The 19851-nt window shown below is 43.9% G+C and overlaps 1 protein-coding gene across 3 annotated transcripts in view; it reads left to right on the forward strand.

Moving 5' to 3' along the window:
* The window catches only part of RBBP8NL (RBBP8 N-terminal like), a 36930-nt gene extending 32660 nt beyond the window's left edge, over positions 1-4270 (forward strand). For all 3 annotated transcript variants that reach the window (XM_073580939.1, XM_073580938.1, XM_073580940.1), the window contains 2 exons: positions 1784-1889; positions 2797-4270. In XM_073580939.1, coding sequence (XP_073437040.1) covers positions 1784-1889; positions 2797-2885 — 195 coding nt within the window. In that variant the 3' untranslated portion in view covers positions 2886-4270. The remainder of the gene's footprint in view (positions 1-1783; positions 1890-2796) is intronic.
* Positions 4271-19851: the final 15581 nt, after the last annotated feature.

Below are 19851 nucleotides of genomic sequence, written 5' to 3' on the forward strand. Positions count from 1 at the left end.
ATACAGTGCAGCACATGTATCAACATAAAAAGTACCTGCAGCATGCCCCATTATAGAGTGAACCCACATAGATCACCATATGTACCTGCAACATGGCAACCATGTACAGTATGGTCACATGCATCACCCAAGTTGTCTGCCAAATGCCCCCATATGTGGTGCAGCCACATGCATCGCTATACAAAATGCCTGTCACATGGATCACTTACACAGTTAAGACACATGCATCAAAGTAGTTGCAAAATGTCTTCATATACAGTGCAGCGACATGCATCGCCAGAGTGCCCATCTTATGTCCCCATATACAGGGCAGCAAAATGTATCACATTGTCAAGTGCCTTCAACATGCCCCATATACAGTGCAGCCACATGCATCACCAGACAAACCTGCCACATTCTCCTATATACAGTCCCTCCATAAGGGTAAACCACAACTATCCTCACCTGTGCAATATTCTCACCTTTCTGCTAGGATTTCCTCACTATGTCCATAGATTTGACAATCAGCACTGATTATGTCTCCTCTCAAACATGAGGCATATAATTATTGCAGTTCGTCTAGTCCCCGTATGTCTCCAGCTCTAGAGACTTCTCGGGACTCATTGGGATCGGGAGGGACTGTCTCATTAAGTCTGGGATACTTGGGGGGGTTATGTATGTCTATTGTGACAGTCACTGGTGAAGTGATGGAGGGAGATGTGTGATGTAAAACCAGAGTAGTTTCCTCCAGCACACTACGTGTTGAGAGTATGAATGAGAGTTATGTTATGGGCTGGTTTTAGTGGACCTCCATAGAGCAGGTATCTCCACCTGAAGAGTCCTAACAAGACCTGTGTGATGAGAGGATCATGTGATCAGTCACAGGATAGAGGAGTCACATGGTCTGGGCTTAAAGGGAATCTGTCACCTACTTTTGGTGGGCTATTTAAATGAGGTCGGTCCGGTCCGATGGGCGGTGTTTCCGATCTTTGCCGCCTCCCCATCCTTGGCCGCCGGCCGCAATTTTTTCATGAATAGGAGAAGGTGTCTGCCATTTTTCGCGCGTGCGCTAAGCATTCTTGGCTCGCCCACGCGCAGTATGCTTTGCCCAACTGCAGGCAAAGCCGAAAAGCCTTACTGCGCATGCGCCGGTTAACTAGGCCCTGGAACACAGCAAAATACTTCCGGGGCTTAGTTAACCGGCGCATGCGCAGTCAGGCTTTGCCCGCAGTTGGGCAAAGCATACTGCGCGTGCACGAGCCAAGAATGCTTAGCGCACGCCCAAAAAATGGCGGACACCTACTCCTATTCATGAAAAAACTGCGGATGGCAGCCAAGGTGGGGAGGCGGCAAAGATCGGAAACACCGCCCATCGTACCGGACCGACCTCATTTAAATAGCCCGCCAAAAGTAGGTGAGATTCCCTTTAAATGGCTGAAGGCAAGGGCTTTGGGTGTTCAGTGTGGGCCTGGAGAGACACCACTCCAGGAAAGTGTGTGCACATAGTGCTTGTGCAAAGACCTTGAGTGGGATGACCCTCATTAGTGCAAAGACTGCACAAAGTGCTACCGTTTTGTTTTGCCCAGAGAGCCGTGTTTATTTTTTGTGCTTAAAACCTTGGTTTCTGCTGTACTAAATAAACCAAGAGCACCCTTAAAGGTGCAGTGTTTCATGGACTACCTCCGTGTGCATCCGAGTGACCACGCTATGCATAAACTATATATGTAGTGTGTGATTATGGGCATGTGCGGTGTCTGTGTGTGTGCGATCATGCAGGTAAATCTCAAATATGTCTCTCTAACAGGGAGAAGTGGAAAGGCCAGAACAAACCCTAGGAGATGGGCTGAGAAAGAGTAACGCCAATGAGAGAAACCCAGATAAAGCCCGGTGGAAGAAGAGACTGCCTCCAGGTAACAGTTTAGAAACATGAGATTACACAAAAATCAAACACCATATTTTCATACAGTATCATGACCAAAAAAACTGTAATATAAAAATATTGCATGTAAAACCATTTTCGATTTTCGAACGGGTCGTCTGATGTACAAAATCAATATTCCTTGTAGGACTTTCTGGGTAAATTATGAAAAGTCACATATTTGGGGGATCCAGCAAGTGGCTGGAGTGAAGAGTGAGTGTTTCTAACTCTAGAGAACTTGGCATATTCATGGGCAGCAGCCAATGATTTAAAGGGAACCTGTCACCCACGGGCACCATAAATCAGAGCCTGGCTGCACAAATGCTGCTAGTTATGTTTTTCTCTGAAAAGCTTCAGAATTTCAGAGAAACCATAGTTTGAAAGGTCATTTCCGATGTCGCACCATTTTTAACTGTGATTCAAGTTCCCAATGTGACCATTAATGCACGTCTCAGCAGTGGGACTCCTGTGCGCATTTTGCATTGTTTCTATTTGGCCTATTTAGGCTTTTATGTTTTGCTCCATATTGTTAAAATTAAGGAAGTGCAGCTGATCTTTAGTACTCTTTTTTCCTCCTTTTGGAATTACTGTGTTCAGGATTTGCCATCAATATCAGCTGCTCCAGGGGTCTGCACCACCATGTTTTCCTTATTATCAAGTACAGCACCATAGGTTTGACAGTGGCTGTGCCTGGTATTGCAGGACAGTACAGGACTGAGCTGCTCCTAGTTGTAATACCAGGCACAACCATTATCAAATGTATGGCGCTGTGCCTGGCAAACAATGCTCTAGGGAACCCCAGTGGACAGAATAGGTATTGCAGTGAGTAGAAAACAATGTACATTTCAACTGAATGAAAACAGTGATTTATGGTGACACCGCAATGTTTTTCTTGTCAGCCTCCAAGAAATCTCTCAGTAAGAACAAAAAAGTCAGAAACCAGTCTCCAGAAAGCGACACCTCAGAAGAAAACGACCAATCGGAGTGACAGGACAGAGACTATAATGACATTACCTATAAGGTCTCGTCTCTCACATGGTGAAGAAGGAGAGGACATGAGGCTGGTGGTCTCATAACAAAATCCCCCGTTATCTGTATATAATTCACACGTTTATGAGGAATAATGAGACATAAATTCAGCATTAGCACAATGTGATTGTGACACTGTATATAACTTTTATTTATTTTTTTGAGGTCTCAGACACAGAATTGACTTGATGTGTAATTAGGTCCAGCATAAGATGGCCCAATGACTTGTGGTGGTGACAACATGGGGTTAATATGCTGCTCTTACACTAGGCAGCAAACACAGAGCTACTAAAAGCACCAATTTTCATGGGGCAGACCTTGATGTGTAGCAGAAAGGGGTGTCGGCTGGCAGAACAAGATCCTGGAATTGTTGTAGTCCCACTGATACTAAAGAAGGCCTGTGACATGCTAAAGAGAATTGAGTTCCATTTACTTCTCTGATTCTACTGCTCTTTTCCGTTTTGCGCTGCGTCGTTCCATTGCAAAGATATACACATTTATTTCTTCTGAGCGCACTATGTGAAATCTCTGTTTTAAGGACCAACTGGGTGTCTCTCCAGAGTCTTCCACGGGAATTTGTGCTTTCATCCATCTGTATCTCAAATGCTGTAGCAGCGTCCAAGACAGAAACACTACCGAGCTGTGATTGGCAGAGTATGGTGGAGAAAATGCACGCCCTCAAAGAAGACTAGAAAGAAATAGTCTAAAAGCAGAAATATCTCATACCGTGCTCCAGAAGAAACAAACGTGAATATCCCTGCAGTGGAGTGACACAAAACAAAACAGAAAAAGTGAGCTGATGAGTCCTAGGGTAATAATATAGAATTTGGCCTCTAGGGATTTTCTGCGCCTGCTGCAGGTGGCAGCAGATCCCAGTTCAGCAAAAGAGGTCAGCAATGCAAGAGTTACAGCCCTTCTGTCCCTCCAACTGATCCTACCTATATGACATATCTTGGACTATCCCTTCAAGATAATGTGTAATTCAGCCCAATCATATATTGGTCTAGACGCCCCTTTCGTCCTAATCTCACCCTGTTAGCTAAACATAGGAAAGGGCACCACCCCAAATGTCAAGGATCACTTGGAGTATGCTTTGACCAGAGACCACAAACCTAAGAAAAGATGCATACTAATCCCAAGGATCACTCACACAATAAAAAGCCACAAATCTTTATTGATATACAAAGACAATCTCACCCTGTTAGGACCACAATCCCAATATTGCTGCTGTACAGCTAAATTTGTGTTCTGGTTGAATCATCCTCCGACCGGGTAATCGACGTGACCGGGATTCTGTAATATGTTGTGATTTCATGTATGAAAATAAAATTGTATAAATGACAAGTAGAGCGGCTACAATGTGGATAAGAAGAGCTGACCTCACATACTGTATATCTCAATACTGTGCAGGGCCTGGACAAAGGGGTATTGGGCAGCTGATACTGCAGGTGCGTCCCTGCTGGGGGGGGGCATTACCGGGGGCCGGGACTGAGTGCTCACACGTTACAGCGGCAAATCACATAGAAAGATAGTGCTGCAAAAATATTCACATTATTCTGACACAAAGAACAAAGCACTGGACAATAACTCCCATTCTCCTTCCTGCACAGATCAGTCCATGTTAGTGCTGCATACATACAGCACCCCATTATTCAGTGACTGAACACTACGAGAGCATGTTAGGCTGGTTTCACACTTGCGTTGGGCAGAGCTGCGGAGGGCTGCATACTTCCTCCGTTAAGCCCCACCCACTGCCGCTCCTCTTCCATTCAGCTCCACCTAAGTCTGCCTGCGTACCTATCTTTAACATTGGGTACGCAGACCATGCTGATGTATACGGATGCCTTCGCTTGCGTCGTTTTGATGCTGCGCCGACCGCAACAAAATGCAACATGTTGCGTTCGACGCAGCGTCGAAACTGCACCAGCAGAATAGTGGGTGCAGCTCTACAGTGTAATACAGGATGTAACTCAGTACAGGACAAGTAATGTAATGTTCAGTAGGTACGGAAAGTATTCAGACCCCTTTAAATTTTTCACTTTATTTCATTGCAGCCATTTGGTAAATTCAAAAAAGTTCATTTTTTTCTCATTACTGTACACTCTGCACCCCATCTTGACTGAAAAAAAACAGAAAAGTAGAAATTTTTGCAAATTTATGAAAAAAGAAAAACTGAAATATCACATGTTCATAAGTATTCAGACACTCATATTTAACCCCTTCATGACCAAGCCTATTTTGACCTTAATGACCAGGCCATTTTTTGCAATTCTGACCAGTGTCCCTTTATGAGGTAATAACTCAGGAACTCTTCAACGGATCCTAGCGATTCTGAGATTTTTTTTTCGTGACATATTGGGCTTCATGTTAGTGGTAAATTTAGGTCGATAATTTTTGTGTTTATTTGTGAAAAAATCAGAAATTTGGCAAAAAATTTAGAATATTTCGCAATTTTCAAATTTTGAATTTTTATTCTGTTAAACCAGAGAGTTATGTGAAACAAAGTGGTTACTAAATAACATTTCCCACATGTCTACTTTTCATCAGCACAATTTTGGAAACAAATTTTATTTTTGTTAGGAAGTTATAAGGGTTAAAAGTTGACCAGTGATTTCTCATTTTTACAACAAATTTTACAAAACCATTTTTTTTACCTCACATTTGAAGTCACTTTGAGGGGTCTATATGGCAGAAAATACCCAAAAGTGACACCATTCTAAAAACTGCACCCATCAAGCTACTCAAAACTACATTCAAGAAGATTATTAACCCTTCAGATGTTTCACAGGAACTAAAGCAACGTGGAAAGAAAAAATGGACATTTTAATTTTTCCAACAAAAATTTTCTTTTAGCATCAATTTTTTTCATTTTCACATGGGCAACAGGATAAAATGGATCCTAAAATTTGTTGGGCAATTTCTCCTGAGTACATCGATACCTCATATGTGGTCATAAACCACTGTTTGGGTGCACGGCAGGGCTCAGAAGGGAAGGAGCGCCATTTGACTTTTTGAATGGAAAACATGCTGGAATAATTAGCAGTTGCCATGTCGCATTTGGAGAGCCCCTGTGCGCCTAAACATTGGAGCTCCCCCACAAGTAACCCCATTTTGGAAACTAGACCCCCCAAGGAACTTATCTACATGCAAAGTGATCACTTTGAACCCCCAGGTGCTTTACAAATTGATCGGTAAAAGAAAAAGTACTTTTTTTTCACAAATATTCAGGATTGAGAGTCCTCAGTAGTTGATACCTTTTAATGGCTAACTGAAAAGATGGTAATACATTGCAAGCTTTCGAGACTACTCAGGTCTCTTCATCAGGCTAGACTAATACAAAATCTGAAGTCACATATTTATGCACAATACAGCCTAGAAAAAATGCAATAGATAAGACAAGTGACGTGAAGCAGAACTATCAATATGGGAGAGGGAGAAACATAAATATAAACATTGGACCAGTTCATAGATAAGGAGTCTGGATGTTTTATGGTCCTCTGATTGGGGTCTAGTTCTGTGTTGCCCCGCAAGGTTTTAAAAGGAAATTCCTTAATTGATGTAAAAAGACATAAATCCATGCGACACATTCATTCCAGCACTGAGAGTGTCAAAGTTCGTCATAAATTTGTACTCCCAAACTCGTCTCTCTCTCTGAGATGTGAAGTTACCTTTCAATACCAGTAATTTCATATCCATGCTGCTGTGATCAGGGATACAGAAATGTTTTGCCACAGGTAGATCCATTCTTTTTTCTCTTATTGTGTGACGATGAGCATTCATCATTTTTTTTCACAAAAATTTTCTTTTAGCCTCAGTTTTCACATGGGCAACAGGATAAAATGGATGCTAAAATTTGTTGGCCAATTTCTCCTGAGTGCGCAGATACCTCATATGTGGTCATAAACCACTGTTTGGGCGCACGGCAGGGTCCGGAAGGGAAGGAGCGCTATTTGACTTTTTGAATGGAAAATTAGCTCCAATCGTTATCGGACACCATGTCGCGTTTGGAGAGCCCCTGTGTGCCTAAACAGTGAAAAACCCCCACAAGTGATACCATTTTGGAAACTAGACCCCTTATGGAACTTATGTAGATGTGTAGTGAGCACTTTGAACCCCCAGGTGCTTCACAGAAGTTTATAACGCAGAGCAGTGAAAATAAAAAATCATTTTTTTTCCTCAAAAATGATTTTTTAGCACGCTATTTTTTATTTTCACAAGGGTAACAGGAGAAATTGGACCACAAAAGTTGTTGTCCAGTTTGTCCTGAGTACACCGACACCCCATAAGTGGGGGGAAACCACTGTTTGGGCGCATGGCAGGGCTCAGAAGGGAAGGAGAACCATTTGACTTTTTGAAATGAAAATTACCTCTAATGGTTAGCTGACACCATGTCGTGTTTGGAGAGCCCCTGTGTGCCTAAACATTGGAGCACCCCCACAAATGACCCCATTTTGGAAACTAGACCCCCTAAGGAACTTAGCTAGATGCATAGTGAGCACTTTGAATCCCCAAGTGCTTCACAAAAGTTAATAACGCAGTGCCGTGAAAATAAAAAATATTTTTTTTCCTCAAAAAATTATTTTTTTGTGCACAATATTTTATTTTCACAAGGGTACCAGGAGAAACTGGACCCCAAAAGTTGTCCAGTTTGTCCTGAGTATGCTGGTACCCCATATGTGGGGGGACCACTGTTTGGGCACACGTCGGGGCTCGGAAGAGAAGTAGTGACATTTTGAAATGCTGACTTTGATGGAATGGTCTGCGGGCATCATGTTACATTTGCAGAGCCCCTGATGTACCTAAACTGTGGAAACCCCCCACAAATGACCCCATATTGGAAACTAGATCCCCCAAGGAACTTATCTAGATGTGTGGTGAGCATCTTGAACCCCCAAGTGCTTCACAGAAGTTTATAACGCAGAGCTGTGAAAATAAAAAAATCATTTTTTTCCTCAAAAAAAATGATTTTTAGCCAGCAATTTTTTTTCCACAAGGGTAACAGGATAAATTGGACCCCAAAAGTTGTTGTCCAGTTTGTCCTGAGTACGCTGGTACCCCATATGTGGGTGGGGACCACTGTTTAGTCACACATCAGGGCTCGGAAGGGAAGTAGTGACATTATGAAATGCTGACTTTGATGGAATGGTCTGCGGGCGTCATGTTACATTTGCAGAGCCCCTGATGTACCTAAACTGTGGAAACCCCCCACAAGTGACCCCATTTTGGAAACTAGACCCCCAAAGGAACTTATCTAGATGTGTGGTGAGCACTTTGAACCCCCAAGTGCTAAACAGAAGTTTATAATGCAAAGCTGTGAAAATAAAAAATGATTTTTTTTCCTCAAAAAATTATTTTTTAGCTCGCAAATTTTTATTTTCACAAGGGTACCAGGAGAAATTGGACCCCAAAAGTTGTTGTCCAGTTTGTCCTGAGTACGCTGATACCCCATATGTGGGGGGAAACCATTGTTTGGGTGCACGTAAGGGCTCAAAATGGAAGTAGTGAAGTTTTGAAATGCAGACTTTGATGGAAAGGTTTGCGGTCGTCGTTACATTTGCAGAGCCCCTGATGTGCCTAAACAGTAGAAACCCCCCACAAGTGACCCCATTTTGGAAACTAGACCTTCCAAGGAACTTATCTAGATGTCTGGTGAGCACTTTGAACCCTCAAGTGCTTCACAGAAGTTTATAATGCAGGGACGTGAAAATAAAAAAATCATTTTTTTCCCACAAAAATAATTTTTTAGCCCCCAATTTTTTATTTTCCCAAGGGTAACAGGAGAAATTAGACCACCAAAGTTGTTCTGCAATTTTTCCTGAGTACGCTGATACCCCATATGTTGGGGTAAACCACTGTTTGGGCACACGTCGGGGCTTGGAAGGGAGGGAGCACCGTTTGACTTTTTGAACGCAAAATTGGCTGGAATCAATGGTTGCACCATGTCGCGTTTGGAGACCCCCTGATGTGCCTAAACAGTGGAAACCCCTCAGTTCTAACTCCAACCCTAACCCCAACACACCCCTAACCCCAACACACCCCTAACCCTAATCCAAACCCTAACCATAACCCTAACTGCAACACACCCCTAACCCTATCCCTAATTCCAACCCTAACCCTATTTCCAACCCTAAACCTAGTTCTAACCCTAACCCTAATTCTAACCCTAACCCTAATTCCAACCCTAACCCTAATTCCAACCCTAACTGTTATGATGAGTCACCGAAGGAGGAAAAAACAAAATACCAGCTAAGTCCAGAAAAACCAGAGAGGTTGGCAGCTATCGGATTGCAGACCCCTGAACCTATCCACAACAACTAGCAGTAGCCGTGGGGGTTCCTACGGTGCCCTAGACCCCTCGATCACAGCCGGAGAGCTACATAGCCTAAAGACAGAAAGGGGGAAAAACTAAACTGCCCCAGAGCAGACCCCAAAGCAATAGGCAGCCCCCAACATATAATGACGGTGAAGCAAGATGAAAACACTAACACAGATAGAAAGATAGGTTGAGCAAATGATGGGGCCCAAGCTAACTACATAGGACAGGATAGGAAAGCTGCTGTCTGCCATCCGCAAAAACCCTATCAAAATGAGCCAACCGACTGATAGGAAAAACAGGCCCTGAAGTCGCTAGGCTTCAAAAGACTATATCAGCACTCAGGTATATTCTGAAGACAGAGCAAAAGATCAACAGATCAGAGACAAAAATGGAATTCAGCTCACCCCCGGCCGGGGATGGCAGAGCTCCCAAAAAACAAGGCAAAACAAAAACAAAACTGAAGAGTACAAAGCAGAGCAGAAAAACTTAGCTTTGAGACGCAGGAATCAGACTGGTCTCCAAGAATCCAGCAGGAAAATCACCAGCCAGGAAGAAGGGCGTCGGCAGCCTTATATCCAGTCCTCAATTCCAGCCACCCAGTTATCATCTAGCTGCCCAGGTGTTTGGTAATCAGTCTCACTACCTTCCTTCACCAGAGGAGGGAGTTCACCAGACCTCAATGGTGAAGGGAAAAATGAACTCACAACAGTACCTCCCCCTTGAGGAGGGGTCACCGAACCCTCATCCATGCCACCAGGGCGATCCGGGTGAGCCCGATGAAAGGCACGCACCAATCTTTCGGCATGAATATCAGAGGCAGAGACCCAGGAATTATCCTCCTGACCATAACCCTTCCACTTAACCAAATACTGGAGTCTCCGTCTAGCCAGACGGGAATCCAGTATCTTCTCTACCTCATATTCCATGTTACCTTCAACTAATATAGGGTCAGGAGGTGCCACCACAGGAACTACTGGTTCAACAAACCTCTTCAACAAGGACTTATGAAACACATTATGAATTTTAAATGTGACAGGAAGAGCCAACCGAAAAGAGACCGGATTAATAATCTCCAAAATCTTGTAAGGTCCAATAAATCTAGGCTTAAACTTAGGAGAAGCCACCTTCATAGCGATATTTTTTGATGACAACCAAACCATATCACCCACCTTAAACTGGGGACCAACGGTCCTACGCCGGTTGGAAAACCGCTGGGCCTTTTCCTGGGAGAGAGACAACTTATCCACTATTTGGTCCCAGATCTGGTGCATTCTCTCCACCACAGTGTCAACACCTGGGCAGGCAGAAGGCTCCACCTGCCCTGAAGAAAATCAAGGGTGAAAACCAAAGTTACAAAAAAAAAGGTGACATCAAAGTGGCAGAACTAGCTCTATTATTTAAAGCAAATTCGGCCAAGGGCAAAAATGAAACCCAATCATCCTGATCGGCAGAAATAAAACATCTCAAATACGACTCCAAAGTCTGGTTTGTTCTCTCCGTCTGCCCATTGGTCTGAGGGTGAAACGCAGAGGAGAAGGACAGCTGAATTCCCAGCTTGGAACAGAAAGTCCTCCAAAATCTAGACACAAACTGAACTCCTCTGTCAGATACAATGTTCTCAGGAATCCCGTGCAAGCGAACCACCTGTTGCAAAAACAAGGGCACCAACTCAGAGGAAGATGGCAACTTAGGGAGTGGTACAAGATGGACCATCTTAGAGAATCTATCACAAATCACCCAAATAACAGTCATTCTCTGAGAGACAGGCATATCAGAGATAAAATCCGTTGAAATATGGGTCCATGGCCTCCTGGGCACCGGCAAAGGCATCAACAAGCCACTAGAGCGAGAACAAGGTTTAGACCGGGAGCAAGTTCCACAGGACTGCACAAAATTCCTGACATCACAAGACAAGGCGGGCCACCAAAAAGACCGACTCACCAGATCTCTAGTACCAAAAATACCTGGATGACCAGCCAATGCAGAGCAATGAACTTCAGACATCACTCTCTTCCTCCACTGGTCAGGAACATACAACTTTCCACTGGGACAACGCTCAGGTTTGTCCTCCTGAAACTCTTCCAGAGCAAGTCTCAAATCGGGCGAGATGGCAGAAAGAACTACCCCTTCACCTAAGATGGTAGCAGGCTTAGTCACAACAGGAGAATCAGCAAGGAAACTCCTAGAGAGGGCGTCTGCCTTGACATTCTTAGTGCCCGGAAGAAAAGAGACCGCAAAATCAAAACGTGTGAAAAACAAGGCCCACCTAGCCTGTCTAGGATTCAAGCGCTTGGCCGACTCCAGGTAAATCAAATTCTTGTGGTCAGTAAGGACCACGACTTGGTGTTTGGCTCCCTCCAACCAATGTCTCCACTCCTCAAATGCCCATTTCATGGCCAACAGTTCCCGATTCCCCACATCATAGTTACGTTCGGATGGGGAGAACTTTCGGGAAAAGAAAGCACAAGGATTCATTTTAGATGTCACAGGATCTTTTTGGGACAACACCGCTCCTGCACCAATCTCATAAGCGTCCACCTCCACCTGAAACGGGAGTGAGACATCAGGTTGCCGCAAAACCGGAGCAGAAGTGAACCTTCGCTTCAGCTTCTGAAAGGAAGAAACAGCCTCCGGAGACCAATTCAGCACATCAGCACCCTTCCTAGTCAAATCCGTCAATGGCTTGGCAATACCAGAAAAATTAGCTATAAATTTCCGATAAAAATTAGCAAAACCCAAAAACTTCTGGAGGGCCTTCAAAGAAGTGGGCTGAACCCAATCATAAATGGCCTGTACCTTGGCCGGGTCCATTTCAATAGTTGACGGAGACAAAATAAATCCCAAAAATGAAACCCTCTGTACCCCAAAAAGGCATTTTGATCCCTTGACATACAGGGAATTCTCCCTCAAAATCCGGAACACAGTCCGAACATGTTCCACATGAGAGTCCCAATTCTTGGAGAAGATCAAAATATCATCCATATAGATATTCAAAAATTTATCCACAAAGTCTCGGAATATATCGTTCATGAAGCACTGGAAGACAGAAGGGGCATTAGTGAGCCCAAAAGGCATCACCAGGTACTCAAAATGTCCCTCCGGAGTATTAAACGCCGTCTTCCATTCATCCCCATGCTTAATGCGAATAACATTATACGCCCCTCTGAGGTCAAGCTTGGTAAACCAGCAAGCACCTTTAACTCTGGAGAATAGATCCGAAATCAGGGGTAACGGATACTGATATTTAACAGTAATTTTGTTGAGGGCACGATAGTCAATACAAGGCCTTAATGAACGATCCTTTTTAGCCACAAAAAAAAACCAGCACCTAAGGGTGAAGAGGATGGTCTAATATGACCCTTCTCCAATGCCTCCTTAATATAGGATCGCATAGCCTCGTGCTTGGGTACAGATAAATTGAAAAGCCGACCCTTGGGGAATTTACACCCCAGGTTCAGCTCAATTGCACAGTCATAACTCCTATGAGGAGGCAAAAACGCAGACTCATTCTCACTAAATACATCATAAAAGTCAGCCAAATACTCAGGAACATCATGCGACTGGGGAGAGGTGGAGAAAACAGGAGCATCACTAAGGGCACACCGACAACCCCAACTCACCACAGACAAAGATTTCCAATCCAGAACTGGATTATGGATTTGCAACCAGGGAAACCCCAGAACAATGGTATCATGCAAATTATGCAACACCAAAAATCTGCAATTTTCTTGATGGTCCGGGGCAACCCGCATTACCACCTGGGTCCAAAACTGAGGTTTATTCTTCGCCAAAGGAGTAGCATCAATACCCCTCAAAGGGATAGGCGTCCGCAGCGGTGTCATAGGAAATCCACAACGTTTAGCAAAATCCAAGTCCATCAGGTTCAGAGCGGCTCCTGAATCCACAAAAGCCTTGGCGGAAAATGTGGACAGGGAGCAGATCAGAGTGATTGCCAGAAGAAACTTAGGTTGAACACCACCCACAGAAAACGTGTGTGCACAACGTTTCTCTCGTTTAGGGCAGACAGAAATAATATGCGAGGCATCTCCACAAAAAAAACACAGCTTATTACGCCTTCTGAACTCCAGACGTTGCACCCTAGACAAAACTCTATCACATTGCATAGGTTCAGACATTTGTTCAACAGGTGGCAACATCTCTCGTGTAGTTTTGCGTTCACGTAAACGCAGATCCACCTGAATGGCTAATGACATAGAATGTCAAGACCAGAGGGAACAGGAAATCCCACCATAGTATCTTTTACAGTTTCTGACAAATCCTTCCGAAAGAGGGCTGCCAAGGCACCATCATTCCAGGTAGTAAGGACCGCCCACTTTCGGAATTTTTGACAGTACAACTCTGCCGAATCCCGACCCTGGCTTAATGCCAACAGGGTCTTTTCAGCCTGATCAATAGCATTAGGTTCATCATACAACAACCCCAAGGCTTGAAAAAATGCGTTCACATTATTCAGAATAGGATCATCAGGTTTCAAAGAAAACGCCCAATCCTGGGGATCGCCGCGCAGCAAAGAGATGACAATTTTAACCTGCTGCATGGAGTTCCCCGACGAGTTAGGCTTCAAGGCAAAATATAATTTACAATTATTCTTGAAATTCAAGAATTTAGACCGATCCCCAAAAAACACATCAGGAGTAGGAATCTTTGGTTCAGCAGCATGTGAATGAGCAAGATAGGCGGAAATTCCCCGCACTTCAGCAGCGAGCTGCTCCACACGATCAGACAATTGCTTCATCTCCATTGAGAGAAAAATTTCCCCTACGGCCTCAGAGATATAGAGGAAAAAATATGCCCAAAAAAAAAAAAATTCTGACACTTTTTTTTTTTTTTTTTTACAATTCTCTCCTGCTATTGAGTACCCTAGGATCTGCGGTATGGCTGGTGATTCTGTTATGATGAGTCACCGAAGGAGGAAAAAACAAAATACCAGCTAAGTCCAGAAAAACCAGAGAGGTTGGCAGCTATCGGATTGCAGACCCCTGAACCTATCCACAACAACTAGCAGTAGCCGTGGGGGTTCCTACAGTGCCCTAGACCCCTCGATCGCAGCCGGAGAGCTACATAGCCTAAAGACAGAAAGGGGGAAAAACTAAACTGCCCCAGAGCAGACCCCAAAGCAATAGGCAGCCCCCAACATATAATGACGGTGAAGCAAGATGAAAACACTAACACAGATAGAAAGATAGGTTGAGCAAATGATGGGGCCCAAGCTAACTACATAGGACAGGATAGGAAAGCTGCTGTCTGCCATCCGCAAAAACCCTATCAAAATGAGCCAACCGACTGATAGGAAAAACAGGCCCTGAAGTCGCTAGGCTTCAAAAGACTATATCAGCACTCAGGTATATTCTGAAGACAGAGCAAAAGATCAACAGATCAGAGACAAAAATGGAATTCAGCTCACCCCCGGCCGGGGATGGCAGAACTCCCAAAAAACAAGGCAAAACAAAAACAAAACTGAAGAGTACAAAGCAGAGCAGAAAAACTTAGCTTTGAGACGCAGGAATCAGACTGGTCTCCAAGAATCCAGCAGGAAAATCACCAGCCAGGAAGAAGGGCATCGGCAGCCTAATATCCAGTCCTCAATTCCAGCCACCCAGTTATCATCTAGCTGCCCAGGTGTTTGGTAATCAGTCTCACTACCTTCCTTCACCAGAGGAGGGAGTTCACCAGAGCTCAACGGTGAAGGGAAAAATGAACTCACAACACCTAACCCTAATTCCAACCCTAACCCTAATTCCACTCTAACCCTAATTCCACCCTAACCCTAATTCCAACCCTAACCCTAATTCCAACCCTAACCCTATTTCTAACCCTAACCCTATTTCTAACCCTAACCTTATTTCCAACCCTAACCCTAATGGAAAAATAAAAATAATTTCTTTATTTTATTAGTTGTTCCTGCCTATGGGGGTGATAAACGGGGAGTTTATTTACTTTTCATTCATATTTTGATCACTGTGAGAGTTTATCACAGTGATCAAAATGAATGAATGAATCTGCAGCCTGTGGGCGCGCTGCGCATGCGCCCGCCATTTTCCAAGATGGCGGCGCCCATGAAGCAGGATTGCGGGACACCGGCAGCCGGAGAGGGACATCGGAGGTACCGGGGGGGGGTCGGAAGGTGGGGGGAGCCTAGAGAAGGGGGAGGAGAGCAGATGATGACGGCGGCGGCACATTGCCGCCGTCAGTCGGTATCGGGGGCCAATCGGCCCCGTAATTCGTGGGGAGGTCGGATCTCAGTCTCCAGCCATGTCCGATGCTACTGCAGCATCGGCCATGGCTGGATTGTAATATTTTATCATTTTTCATTGATGAAATATTACTATCGCTGATTGGCTGTTTTACTTTTAACAGCCAATCAGAGCGATCATAGCTACTTGGGGGCGAAGCCACGCCCACTGTAGTGAAGAACAAAGCCCCCTGTATCTGCGGGTCGGGTGACCTTTTAGTGACCCCGGTCACCCCACCCGCAGGTTTTAAAGTCATGACACCACATAAGCGTCACTGGTCATAATGGCACAGGTTTTCATGACACCTATGTGGCGTCATTGGTCGGGAAGGGGTTAAGTCACATGCTGTCCATTTCCTTGTGATCCTCCTTGAGATCGTTCTACTGATAAGACTTGATATGTAAAGGCCCACATCTGTCTATATAAGACCTCACAGCTCACAGTGCATGTCAGACCAAATGAGAATCATGAGGTCAAAGAAATTGGCCAAGGAGCTCAGAGAAAGAATTGTGGCAAGGCACAGATCTGGCCAAGGTTACAAAAGACTTTCTGCAGTGCTCAAAGTGCAGTGGCCTCCATAATTCTTAAATGGAAGAAGTTTGGGACCACCAGAAGTCTTCCTAGACCTGGCTGTCCAGCCAAACTGAGCAATCGTCGGAGAAGAGCCTTGGTGAGAGATTTAAAGAAGAACCCCAAGAGCACTATGGCTGAGCTCCACACATGCAATAGGGAGATGGGAAAAAATCCCACAAAATCAACTGCAGCCCTCCACCAGTCGGGCCTTTATGGCAGAGTGGCCTGACGGAAGCCTCTCCTCAGTGCCAGACATATGAAAACCCGCATAGAGTTTTCTAAAAAACACATGAAGGACTCCCAGACTATGAGAAATAAGATTCTCTGGTCTGATGAGTCGAAGATAGAACTTTTTGTTGATAATTCTAAGCGGTATGTGTGGCGAAAACCAGGCACTGCTCTTCACCTGCCCATTACAATCCCAACAGTGAAACATGGTGGTGGCAGCATCATGCTATGGGGGTGTTTTTCAGCTGCAGGGACTGGACGACTGGTTGCCATGGAAGGAAACATGAATGCAGCCAAGTACAGAGATATCCTGGATGAAAATCTCTTCCAGAGTGCTCTGGACCTCAGACTTGGCTGAATAGAGCAGAGCAGAATAGTGAGTGCAGCTCTGGAGTATAATACAGGATGTAACTCAGGATTAATACAGGATAAGTAATGTAATGTATGTACACAGTGACTGCACCAGCAGAATAGTGAGTGCGGCTCTGCAGTATAATACAGGATGTAACTCAGGATCAGTACAGGGTAAGTTGTTATGAATGAGTCACCGTAGGAGGCAAAAACAGAAATGATAGCTAAGTCCAGAAAACCAGAGAAGTTGGCAGCTATCGGATTGCAGACCCCTGAACCTATCTACACAACTAGCAGTAGCCGTGGGGGGTTCCTACGATGCCCTAGACCCCTCGATCACAGCCGGAGGACTATATAGCCTAAAGACAGAAAGGGAAATCTAAACTGCCCCAGAGCAGACCCCAAAGCAAAAGGCAGCCCCCAACATATGACGGTGAAGCAAGAAGAAAGAACACTAACACAGACAGAAAGATAGACTGAGCAAAGACGGGGCCCAAGCTAACTAGATAGGAAAGGACAGGAAGGCTGCTGTCTGCAATCTGTCAAAAACCCTATGAAAATAAACTGACAGTGAAAAAGGCCCTGAAGACGCAAGGCTTCAAAAAGGCTATGTCAGTACTCAGGAATATTCTGAAGACAGAGCAACTGGCAAAAGGAGATTCAGCTCACCCCAGCAGGGAAAGGCAGAATCCAGAAAAGCAAGGCAAACAAAAACAAAACACAAATGCTAACAGGCAAAGCAGAACACAGCTTTAGAGGAGCAGGAATCAGACTGGTCTCCTAGAAGTCCACAGAGAAATCACCCGCAGGGCAGAAGGGCGTCGGCAGCCTTATATCCAGTCCGTGACTCCACTCAGCCAGTCATCATCATTAGGCTCAGGTGCCTGATAATCAGGCTCATTACCTTCCTTTACCAGAATAGGGAGTTCACCAGACCTCAGTGACGAAGGGGAAAATGAACTCACAACAGTAAGTAATTTAATGTATGTACACAGTGACTCCACCAACAGAATAGTGAGTGCAGCTCTGGAGTATATATCAGAATGTAACTCAGGATCAGTACAGGATAAGTAATGTAATGTATGTACACAGTGACTCCACCAGCAGAATAGTGAGTGAAGCTCTGGAGTATAATACAGGATGTAACTCAGGGTAAGTAATGTATGTACACAGTGACTCCACCAGCAGAATAGTGAGTGCAGCTCTGGAGTACACTCCCTGACAGAAGTTATGTTACTTATCCATGTTATGTAAATAAAAGCTTATAACCTGACGTTAAATTCATCCATTGGTTGTATAAATTACTCTTTTGAAAGCTGAAACCCTCCGAAATGTGGTTTAGGTTAAGGAAATAAATTGGCATCAATGCAGAAATTATAAATATATAAATATTTGCGCTAAAAATGGGTCCTAAAATCCAAAGACAAACACCCTAAAATTTAACATAAAATACCCATGACCCCTCAGACGTATGAGCTAGTTGACCATGACACCTCAGACTATTACATCTTGGAAATGGGTGAACTTTTGGAAAGGGGGTATGAAAAAGGTTTTCTAAATAAACAGGAGATTTCATTTGCACCCAACATCCACGTATACCTTATTTTTACTATCTACCAAAGGTGCATAAGAATTTAGTTAACCCACCAGGAAGACCCATTATATCGGCCATAGAGGGTTTAACATCTAATTTATCAAAATAGGTAGACTGTCATCTACAAAGATTGATCCCCTTCCAGCTTATTTAAAGGACAGCACCCATATACTAAGACTCCTAAAGGAGGTGGGATGGCAAGAACATTATAATATGGCAACTCTTGATATCACTTCATTGTTTACTATCATTCAGGATAAAAAAGGATGTGAGGCGATTCAGCACTTCATATCTAAAAATGATATGGTTCCAAAGGACCAGATTGCGTTTATCCTAGATTGTATTGAATTTATATTGACTCATAATTATTTTAGGTTCGGGATGAACTACTACTCCCAGAAGTGGGGTACAGTCATGGGCATCAGGTTCGCCCCCAGTTACGCGAATCTCTACGTGGGAAAATGGGAACATGAGACCATCTACCCGGGTGGAGATCCGCGGGCGAACCTGGTGCTATGGCGTCGTTTCATTGATGATATATTTTTCATTTGGTCTGGTGGTGACGTTTTATTAAATGAATTTTTAAGTGAGTTAAATGAAAATCATTATTTTTTAAATTTTACCGCCACCACCAGTTACAAGGAGGTCAATTTTTTAGACTTGAGAATTTTTATTGAAAATAACACTATTCAGACTCAACGGTACCATAAACCCACGGACTCAAATAATTTTATTGCTTTAGATAGTTGCCACCTTCCGAATTGGCTCCTTAATGTTCCTAAGAGTAAGCTCATAAGAGCTTATAGAAATTGTTCTAGAGAACAGGATTTTATTAAAGAGGCTCAATCTCTTAACATCAGGTTTCAACATAAGGGCTATGATATGGACTCCCTGATAAGAACTACAGAATTGGTGGGTAAAATGCAAAGGGAAGCACTTTTGAACCCTAAAGAAAAGGATAAGGATGATTTTTACTCTATAGAGGAAATTCCGATTATCCTTCAATATAATTCCAATGTCAAAATAATTAAAAATATTGTCAGGAAACAATATGCATAAGGATTTCTGAACATCTTATAAATATTACTAAGAAGTTCACTGGTCACTCTTTGTCTAACCACTTTTTTATACATCATGGAGGTTCTATTAGAGACATTAAGGTAACCGGGATCAAAATTGTTAAAAAAAAAAGTTGGAGAAAGGGTAACTATATCAACCAGATGTCCAAAGAAGAAAGTGAGTGGATATTTAAAATGAATACTTTAATGCCAAATGGACTAAATAGCGAAATAGAATTATTTGCTTTTAATGTTTAGCATTCCTCTGCATGTGGGGCAGGTATTTAAGCGCTATCTTTGTAACAAGGACCATCCCTGACAAAGGAGCTGTAGTCTTCTGAAACGCGTAGGAAATTTGGTCCTTCTAGCGCTCCTTAGCCGATCACGTGACCTATCACGTGATTGTGACGTCATGCAAGGTCCTGTTCCTTGCCGGCTTTCAGCCTTCACACAGCGTGTCTGTTGCTGTGCTGCGGTGTGATTTTGCTAACAGGGTGGACGATTGTCACCGGTCGGGGCATCGTCATTCACCTGCCATCACATTAGGGGCA

Source organism: Dendrobates tinctorius, unplaced genomic scaffold (assembly GCF_039654945.1).
Source record: "Dendrobates tinctorius isolate UK_male_01 unplaced genomic scaffold, ASM3965494v1 ptg000065l, whole genome shotgun sequence".
Lineage (NCBI taxonomy): Eukaryota > Metazoa > Chordata > Amphibia > Anura > Dendrobatidae > Dendrobates > Dendrobates tinctorius.